The sequence below is a fragment of the Humulus lupulus genome, chromosome 4 (genome assembly GCF_963169125.1).
Source record: "Humulus lupulus chromosome 4, drHumLupu1.1, whole genome shotgun sequence".
Taxonomy (NCBI): Eukaryota; Viridiplantae; Streptophyta; class Magnoliopsida; order Rosales; family Cannabaceae; genus Humulus; species Humulus lupulus.
In genome coordinates, this window is record NC_084796.1 from 231,165,738 (window position 1) to 231,176,905 (window position 11,168).

At 32.2% G+C, this 11,168-nt stretch overlaps 2 protein-coding genes across 2 annotated transcripts; one reads left to right on the top strand and one right to left on the bottom strand.

The window, feature by feature from the left end:
* Positions 1-1,312: 1,312 nt before the first annotated feature.
* LOC133831297 (dehydration-responsive element-binding protein 1F-like) lies at positions 1,313-2,571 on the bottom strand. The gene has a single exon (XM_062261545.1). The coding sequence runs from the start codon at positions 2,489-2,491 to the stop codon at positions 1,721-1,723; it is 771 nt and encodes a 256-aa protein (XP_062117529.1). The 5' UTR covers positions 2,492-2,571; the 3' UTR covers positions 1,313-1,720.
* Positions 2,572-4,346: 1,775 nt separating this feature from the next.
* Positions 4,347-4,907, top strand: LOC133832981 (uncharacterized). The gene is made up of 2 exons (XM_062263249.1): positions 4,347-4,559; positions 4,671-4,907. Exons 1-2 carry the CDS (start codon positions 4,347-4,349, stop codon positions 4,905-4,907), a joined length of 450 nt encoding a protein of 149 aa, XP_062119233.1.
* Positions 4,908-11,168: the final 6,261 nt, after the last annotated feature.

The window sequence follows — 11,168 nt, forward strand, 5'->3', positions numbered from 1 at the left end:
TGAAAGATTTAAGACTTATTGGGCTTAAGTCACATGACTATCATGCTTTAATGTAATTACTCTATATTGATATTTCAGGAATTTCCCATACTCATGTTATATCTGCAATCACCGAGATAGGTGTTGCAATCTCGGCGGGCAAGAAGCGTCGAGATAGGCCCTCGTCTCTATCTCGACATTTAAATTCTCAGCGGGCGAAGACTGCCGAGATAAGTCAATATCGGGGGTCCATAACCGTCGAGAAAGGGTATTTTTTTAGTAGTGACATTATGATTAAAATTATTTGTGACTATATATCAGTCATTAATTAAAATTAATTTTTAATTATGTCTTAAAGTATTATTTAATCACACAAAAAATTATATTATAACTAAAAAGTTGTCACTAAATAGTAATTTTTTTGTATATCTTTTCTACACACATGATGATGTTTTTTAACACACCTACAACTTATTATATATGGTAAGACCATATGACTTTCAATATGTAAATACATATTTTGTGTGTGTAAAATATGTGTCTCAATCATTTAGGTGGCGTTAGGTTGAAAAAAAAAATGAAATGGTAATAAGAATGGAATGCAATTTTGATTCTTTTGTTTGGTAGAGATTTTAGAATGAGTAACTGAATAAAGAATATTATGTTATGGAATAGAATAAAATAAAATTGATATTATTTGACCAAAATACCTTTACTCTATTCTTATAAATAATTTTTTTAATCAAATTATCAATACTTTTTAAAGTTATTTTTTATTATATACCAAATTATCATTTTTATTCTAAATCAGATTTTTTTTATTAAATTACCCATATATAATTATTTTTAGCATAGATACTTTAGTTTTCATATTGCAATGTTATAATAAAAGTATAAAAGTATAGTAGTTATTATTAAAAAAAAAACAAAAAACGTAGTTATATAATTATTTTTAGAGAAAAATGATAATGTATAAAATTTTGTTTGATTAAGTTTATTATTATTGTTCATTTATAAACATATATGTGTTAGCTTTGAAAAAAAAAGAAGTCATGGACAAAAGAGTAGTATAATAATTGCAATGGAAAAGAATCACTTTTCCACCCAATTTTTTTGAATGACAGTTCCTATAGTCGTGTGAATTAATAATCTGTTGGGAAGACAATTTATGAGGAAAAAATGAAACCAAACAATGGAAAAGGAAACCATTCCATTCCAAAGGTTTCATCCAACCAAACGTAACCTTAGGGTTAATTAGGATGATATTCATTTATTCACAAACTATTCACTTTAGTGATCAGAAATAAAAATAATAGAATTGAATTGTACTAGCTTGTTCTTTTAATAGAATTGACTTCAGGCTAGTACTGCAGGTTACTACAGGTACTATCTTAATTTCTTTACATTAGAAATAAATCGTTGCAAGAGCTCAATACATCAATATCGAACTATTTTCCACATTATATGTGTTATATCAATTAGCAAGTAGCTAGAACTGTTTTTTAGTTCTTTTCTTGAGTTATATTGTTTGTCATCATTAGAGTCTAGCTGCTCCATATCGATCCCAAATAAAAAAAATCTAGCTAAATAGACACATGACTACTACATATGTGGAAGAAAAACAAATCTAAATCTTTCTAGCTAATCAAAACAACGAATTAATTCCAAACGAAATAACTCGATCGAGATCACCATACATACATATATATATATATGCCTCAATGATCTTCAATATATATAATTATTCAGACCACAGAGAAAAATCATCACCCGAATCCTCAAAACCATTATAATCATCCCAACTAAACCCTTTTTGCATAGCTGGAGGAGTAAGCATCAAACCCTCAGCCAAACTGTCAAGCAATCCAGGCATATTAAACAGCTCCTCCTCATCATAATACACCTCAACATTTCTCGACGCGTTGGCCGCCGTCGCTTCCGAGGACGGTGGCGCCGACGACGTTGAATCAGTACCAGCTGTACTCCCTTTATTTCCCTTATCATCTTGAGAAACTTCTTCCTGGTCAGTAGTAGCCACCACCGGCACCACAGCACTCGAAGATGACGATGACGTCGAAGCAAACTGTTGACGAGGCTGATGATATCTCGTTCTTTCTTCTGGGAAATTCAACGACGCAGACTCACCTTTAATGGCCAGAGCAGCGACATCATAAGCCCTAGCCGCCACGTCTGGAGAAGAGAAAGTTCCGAGCCACAAGCGAGAGTTCTTACTGTGTGGCTGTCTCAACTCACAAACCCACTTCCCCCTTCTCTGACGGACACCTCGGTAGACCGGGTGCCTGGTCTCCTTGAACTTCTTCCTACCGGACTTTCTCTTTTCCTGTAATGAGTTCACAGTATTACTAACCCTAGTATTACTGCTGGGCTTGCAATTCAGAGGTGAAGAGTTGACATTTATGAGGTTCTGGGGGCTGATATCTTTGCGGACATGGTGGCTTGAACAGGATGAGGATGACGACGAAGATGGAGATTCTTCAGTACTAAAATTCATGACTGTAATGGTGAACACATATAATAGAATATTACTCACTATATCAGATTATTACGGGCCAGAAAGGAGAGCGAGATGGTGGTTTAATATAGAGAGAAGAAACTAAGCTAATTATTAGTATTATTTGACCCCACATGCACTGTCGCTTTACGACAGAAAACTTTCGCTGATAGATATATAGCTATAAGAAACGTGGAAAAATTCAAAGACGAGTACTTTTAACGTGGTTGATAAATGCCGCTTTCTTTTTCAGCACGTGTCTATATTCGTTTTTTTTTAATAAATAGAAACCCACGTGGGTTAATATTTTACATTAGTTTCTTTTTTCTCATCAGACCTGCATATTGCAAAAAAATAAATTAGGCATAATATCATATATTTTTGGACGCTGACGTCTGAGCATACCAATATGTTACATGATTACTTCATAGGAGTGTAAGTAGTATTGAAAAAATCGAAATCGATTGTATAGAAATTGAAATTGATATCTCTAGAACATGTCAATCGATAGGGAATGTTACGATCTGTTTTGACTTCGACTTTTTTTTCTAATCATTACAGATTTGAATAGTGGAAAAAAAAATGTAAGACCATAATAAGTATACTTATATATATTTACATATAATTATTCATTAATAGTAAAAAATAAACATTACAAGCTATTATTTCGATCTATTTTAGTAGATAAATAGTATTATATGCTAAATTGTTACTATGTCAAAATTGCTTTGTGCTATTTTATAATAAAACAAAAATTTATTCATTCCTTTCAAAAAAAAAAATTATTCATTACTTGTATAAACAAAAATTTGAGCAAAACCAACCAAATTGACAGCTTAGACAGTTAGTTACATTAATTAACCTGGACAGATTTGAATTTTTACCCAAATCCTACATAGGAGATTTTTTTTTCTTTTTTTGGTTGGCACTTTCTCATTAATGTTTGACATGTAAATATTCTTTTAGATGTGTTCATAATTATAAAAAAAAATACTATAAATCATTAGGGGAATATATATGGTAAGAAAGAGAATACATTATTATAATTACATATTTGTTAGAATATTTGGTTTGCATTAAATATCAGAACACATCAACAAAGTTATGTTTTTTCTTCTAGTCTTGTCTACCATTTCGCCATATGAGTCTCGTTTATTTCTGGTATTTTTAAGTTTGATGACAGTTGTAAAACCCTCTATAAATATGTTTTATTATCTCAGTTGTTTAAGTGTGAGATGAGAACAGATTTCATTTGTAAATAATAGGAGCTATTTCAGAGAGAGAAAGAGAGAGCTTGAGAGAGAAACAATTGGGTCTTGGGTGAGAGATTTCTTTGTACATGGTCAAGTGTACTTGGGGTTTTGCTTGGGTTAAAGGCATTGTAATCCATCAAGTGTAGAAGTTCTCTAGTCGTGACAAGTTGTAATCTCCATTGCTGTTTCATAGTGCAGAGAAGAACATCCCAATGAGAGCTCAAAGAGGATGTAGACTCAAGTTTATTTAGGCTGAACCTCTATAATTCTTGGTGTTAATTTTATTGTTTTTCTTGCTGATTTTTTCTATTGAATTTGTGCATGTTGTGTCTACTGGTTTGTTGATTTTGTGTTTGTAGATAAAGCTGGTGTGAGGAAGGTAAATTTCCTAACAATGGTATCAGAGTCAGGTTCATTGACAAAGTTCAACTTCAAGATCAAAGGTCACAAAGAAGGGAAGAGCTGGTTGAATCAAGTTCTTCATCAGAAAGTGACACAGAAAAAGAATTTAAGTCAAGAAAGAAGTCCAAGAATCAAGTTTGAAGGTTCAAGAATCTGTTCAAAGTCTCTTGGATTGGAGTTATTGCAACAATATGAGTAATATGAAGCTTGAAATAGAGATGTTTGATGGTAATGTGGATTTTAGAATTTGGAGAAGGAAGATTAAAGGAATGTTGGCTTCTCAAAAGTTATTGCGTGTTCTTGAAGATCCCATTTCATGGCCTGAAGGTACTACAAAAGATCAAAAAGAAGAAATGCTTGAATCAGCCATTGGGATTATGCTTTTTCATTTGTCGGACTCCATCATTAGAATGGTTGATAAAGAAGACACTCCATCCAAGATTTAGAAGAAACTAGATGAGTTATTTCAGCAAAAGACTCTCACCAACAAAATCTTTCTTGAGGAAAGAATATTTGGATTTAAGTTGAGTAGTAGCAAGAGTTTGGAGCAGAATTTGGATGAGTTCCTAAGGATGAACATTGAGTTGGCTAACTCTGGAGAAGGAGAAGCTTTAAGTGATGAAAACCAAACAATTATCATTTTAAATTCTCTGCCTGAATCGTTTAAGGAGGTCAAAAGTGCTATCAAGTATGGTTGTACATCAATTACTTTAGAAGAAGTAATTTCGGCATTGAAATCAAAGGATTTAGAGTTCAAATAAGAGAAAACTTCTTCATCAAACCTTGGAGAAAGCAACTACGCAAGGGGTCGATCACCACACAAAAACTCAAATGGCTATCATGGTAAAAGGCACAACAAGAGCAGAGGTAAATCTGGTTCCAGGGGTCCAAACAATTCAAGGGCGTATTTTCATTGTGGCAAGCTTGGTCACATGAAGAGAGATTGTTATCTTTGGCTGAGAAAACAAAATGGGAAAAGTCTTGTCTATGAAAACGCTAGATCCATCTACAACGGAAAATCTGAACATACGGATTCAACAAATATTGGAGAAGCTTACAATGATGTTGAAGCTTTACTTGTAGCAATAGGAGAAAAAGAAAAAGATTGGATCTTGGACTCTACGCGCTCATACCATATGACTTTCAATAAGGAATGGCTTCAAGATTTCAGAGAGTTGAATGGTGGTAAGGTTATTATGGAGAATAATCAATCTTGCCAAGCAACTGGAATAGGCTCAATCAACATCAAAATGTTTGATGGTGTCATTCGAACATTGAAGAATGCTAGGTATGTTCCTAATCTGTCTAGAAATTTGGTTTCACTAAGAGTGCTTGATGATGCATATTATATAGTAAAAATAGAGTGTGGAACCTTGAAGATTTGTAGAGGTTCAATGGCAGTTCTTAAGGGAATTAAGAAGGACACTCTATACTACCTAATTGGTGAAACAGTAACTGGCAGCAACACTTTAACTGAGGCACCAGAAGATCACAAGGCAATCTTATGGCATAGGAGGCTTGGTCACATAAGTGATAAATGCTTGCAAGTAATAAAGCAACAAAGCTTACTTGGAAAGGATAAGGTGACCAAGGTATATTTTTGTGAGAATTGTGTCTTGGTAAAGCATCATAGGTTGGCTTTCAAAGTTGGGCAACACAATTCAAGGGGCATACTTGAATACCTACATGCAGACTTATAGGGTCCAGAAAAGACTGCAAAATTGGAGGTAACAATTACTTTCTCTCTATTGTAGATGATTTCTCTAGAAAAGTATGGGTGCATTTATTGAAACATAAAAAAGATGCTTTTGAGGTTTTTAAAAATTGGAAAGTTCTTATGGAAAATCAAACAAATAGGAAGATTAAAATATTGAGCACCGATAATGGATTAGAATTTTGCAATGAGATTTTTTATTCATAATGTAGAGAGAATGGTATTCAAACACATAGGACTACGAGATTAACACCTCAACAAAATGGGGTGGCTGAAAGAATGAACCGAGCACTACTTGATAAAACTAGATGTATGACGATTAGTTCAGTACCCAAGAGCTTTTGAGGGGAAGCTATAATGACAGCTACATATCTAGTAAATAGATGTCCTAATACAGTTATAGAGTTTAAGACACCTGAAGAAAAATGGTCCAATAAACCACCAAACTTGTCACACTTAAGAGTATTTGGGTATGTTGCTTATGCACATCAAAGAGATGGTAAATTAGATCCTAGAGCAGTTAAGTGTGTATTTTTAGGTTACCCACGGGGAGCTCAAGGTTACAAATTATGGGTTAAAGAAAACAAAGGTTACAAACTTATAATCAGTCGTGATGTTATATTTAAAGAAGATTGTTTTCCTTGTTTATCTCAAACTAACATTACTGCAGGTCAAGAACAAAATAGTACTAACAATGCAGGTACAGTAGAGACTTTAGTTTAGATGGAAACAAGAGCACCCAACACAAATCAGGCGGAAGAAAATAAGATTCAAACCCCAACTCAAACTACATCTGGAATGCAACTAGAACAAAGTGTAGATGCATCTGAAATACATGTAGATCCGACTGCGTCATATCAGCTTGCAAGAGACAGAGTTAGGAGAGAACCAAAACCAGTCTAGAAGCTTACACTTACAGCTTGCGATGACAAGATAGCCTATGCACTGATGACAGCACTTGAGTTAGCTAATTCAGAACTCAACTCATATGAAGAGGCAGTAAAAGGTTCAGATTCAAAGCATTGGATTTATGCTATGAAGGAGGAAATGAGGTCTTTGTACAAGAATGATACTTGGACGCTGGTTAATAGACCCAAAGACAAGAACGTAGTAGCATGTGGATGGTTGTTCAAAGTAAAAGAAGGTATGAATGATCAAGAACCAGTGAGATACAAAGCAAGGTCGGTTGCTAAGGGCTTCACTCAAAAGGAAGGAGTGGATTTTACAGAGATTTTCTCACCAGTCATTAAATATAAAACCAAAAGAATCATGTTATCTTTGGTTGCCCAGTTCAATTTGGAACTTGACCAGATGGATGTAAAAACTGCATTTTTACATGGTGACTTAGAAGAGACTATTTACATGGAGCAACCAATTGGATTTGAGATGTTCAAAGGCCAAGATAAAGTTTGTTTGCTCAAGAGATCGTTGTATGGCCTCAAGAAATCACCTCGACAGTGGTATAAACATTTTGATGGGTTCATGATAGAGCATGGTATTCAAAGAAGCTACTATGATCCTTGCCTCTACTTCATAGGACAACAATTCAAAGATGTTGAGTATCTATTGTTGTATGTGGATGATATGTTGTTGATTAGTGACAAAAGGGACAAGTTGAATAAGTTGAAGGCTCTTCTCAAAACAGAATTTGAAATGAAGGATTTCGGCATGGCTACAAAGATTTTAGGTATGGAGATCAAGAGAAATAGGGAACAACATACCATTTTCATCACTCAAAAGTCTTATGTTGAAAAAGTTCTAAAAAGGTTTTCTATGAAGGGTGCTAAAGCTGTCAAACAGACATTGACAAGTCAATATCAGCTTAGAAATGCTGATTGTCCTAAAATTGAGTTTGAAAGGGAAGACATGACCAATGTACCTTACTCTAATGTTGTTGGAGCTATAATGTATCTAATAACTTGCACTAGGCCTGATTTATCACACTCTATTAGTGCTCTAAGTAGATATATGGCAAATCTCGGAAGAATTCATTGGGATGCTATGAAGTGGTTGTTGCGTTATTTGATTAATACTACTAGACATGAGTTGGTGTACAAGCGACATCATAATTAAGTGGAAATCAGTGGGTTTGTAAACTTGGATTATGCTGGAGACCAAGACACTAGAAAGTCTACTACAGCCTATTACTTTCTCGTAAGTAGGAATTGTGTGAGTTGGAAGTCTCAACTATACAATTTGTAGTTGCACTTTCAACTACTGAAGCTGAGTACATGGCTGCTGCTGAAGCAATCAAATAAGGTATTTGGATTCAAGGTCTTCTAAAAGAGCTACATGTGTTCAAAGGAAAAGCTACAATTTTTTCAGATAGTCAAAGTGTCATACATTTGTGTAAGAATCCAAAATATATATATAAATAAAGTAAAAGATAAGAGAGAAGGCAGAAGTCCAAAATTAAGACTTAGAGAATTTTTTGTGTTGAGTATTCGTTCACACCAAGTGTGCAATATATAAAAAATATTTAATGTTATCTCTTGTGAGAAATGAGGTAGTTATGGTTTAAAACTTTTTATTTAATATATATTGGGAGAATGTAGAGTATGATGCACTTTTTTATCTCATTCATTTTAGGCACGTAAATTAATTATGATTATTTTTTTTATTGTAGTCATAGCAGGTTTCTAGTAAATTTTTTAGATTTCAGATAATTTACGTTGTTGAAATTAAAGTCCAAACAGTTAGTTTTATACACGTATATTAGTATATATATATATATAAATGTAAAAAAAAACAGGCACGTGTATAGAACAATCTTGATTTAGCATCGTAAATTATCTAAAATTTCTCAAAAATGTGTAGGACGCCTACTATGATAATAATAAACACCATTATATAAAAATAATTAGGATCATAATCGAATATGTGCCTCAAATATAATCGTATCGTAGCCGTAAGATAAAAATATATATTTTATTGTAGATTTTTACTATATATTATATATTATAACGTATAATACTTGTAATTATATGTATGAGTTTGATATATGGAATCTCCTCTAAGTGTTCAAATTAAATATGAGAAGTTTAAAACTTAACTCTTAATTTTATGACGTGATCATAAGTATAATTTAGTGATATGATATTTTCTCTCACAAAAATATAAGGTCTGAAATTCAAATCTGAAACCCTAATTTTATGATGATGCTTGAAAAGTGTGAAAGATCTGATAATTTGCAACGATGACTTCGAACTAACTAATAAGACTTTGATTTGTGTACATACTTATATGAATACATGTAATCGTTTAGAATGATAAAACTTGGTCTTGACCAAAGCTATAACGACCAAATCATTGAAACGTAACAGTAACAGTGGTGGGCCCACACTGATTTTTATCCCGAAAACGTGTTAATTGTTGATTGGCTCTTCTTGGCTTTTCAAGCTTTTCAATTGAAAAGTCATTTATTGCTCATTTCTTTCTAATAAGGACCCGAATGTGATAACTCACGTGGCCCAAATTCTTTATTTCTTACTCTCTTTTATTTATGTAAAAATTAAGTAGTGTACATATTTTAGGTGTCCTTCTCTAATTTGTACTCATATTTTAAAAAAAAAATTATTACTATTATTTTAGTTATTATTCATATTATTCTGTTCAAATACTCATAACATAATGTACTTTTTAAATAGTATTATGAGAAATATAATTATAAAAATAAGTAATATTAAACTAAATGTATTTACTAGATATTTTTGGTTAATTAATCTTAAAAGTTGGTATTTTTCAAGGTATTTCTCACTTACTCTTTTGGTGGGTTTGACATGCTTGGTCTAATAAGAGTCTAAATCATATGTATCATCAGTTCCCCGCTCAAAAAAATTGTTAATTTTAGCTATTGTATTTTATGTAAGCAATGACGTACGGAATTAGAAGAATAAAACTATTCATGGGTCCTCCTAACTTATTTTTCCACATTTTAATATATATTTTTTAAAAAGTTTATATTGGTCATTTTAAAATATATAGAATTTTTGTATTTGTAATTTATACTCTATTTAAATCTGGCTCCGATGGGTAAATTATTAAAAATAACAAGATAAATAAAGATCATTGTCAAGCAGTATATTTCAGATAAAGATACATATATATATATATATATAATGCATCCAACTTGATTTTTTTTTTGGGAGTTATGAATAATAAGTTGATAAGGTAATTAATATAACTATCTAGGTTGGGTCTGTCTCTACTGAGCATGGGGGACTGGCTAGATCTATATATAAGAATCAAATGTAATGTACTGCTAATATAAACTCACTATATAGCATGGGACCATTCCATGCATATACTGGTCCAAGATTCCTTTACACTATATATGTTTGGTAGAAGAGATTAGCCAAATATTCGATCTAGTGCTTTCTTTTCTACGCCTCAAATAACAGTATATACATATAATATAATATATTTAGATTTATCTATATATATACCGGCCAATAATGTTATCATCTTATACATATAAATTCATATATATCTTTCCTTTTTGATCAATATAATTAAAGATATTATATGATAGCTAGTATGAAGAGAAATTAAAAAGAGTCGTAATTATGTGGTGGTTGATTATATTTTATTTTGTTTGAAAAGTAGCTATAGGGGCTCTTGTTATATATTAAGAGAGTATATATATAGTAGTTTAATTCTCTAGTTTATCTCTTGATCAATTCAGAATAGTTGTAGAGAATTAAATGCACGTGGAGAATTAAGGGTCTTGATGAGGAAGTTCGTGAAACGCATGGAACCAGAAAGAAGATACGAAACATGTTTGGGTAAAGTAGAATTATTAAACCCTTTGTTAGGTTAGAATCGAACACACATGTTAATCACCAACCAATTCTAAGCCACAAAATTAAACCATTCTCTCTTTCTGGTGGGTATACGTAATGGCTTTTCTTTTTTCTTTTTCTTTTCTTATTAATACATAAAATTCTTTTATTGTTGCTGATATATATATATATATATATATATACGTACGTGTCCATTTTCGACGCCCTTCGTAACAAAATATCTTAATAGATTGTAATATTTGTAAATATATTAATCCAATTTCGAAAGACTTTTAGAATAGTACAGTACTACGACCATAAAAAAATATATATTATAGATAAGTGGCTTCTCCATCAAAAGACCGAACTCCAATAATTTAATCTGATCGATGGTCATAATCAATGGAGAGGCATGTTATCACTTAAAGCAGTGGAACACATTAAGTTGTGTCTTCTTATATGATGACTTGTTGCTTTTATGAATAGTTGTTTGAAACCCCCATAATTAATAAATGTTTTACAAACCT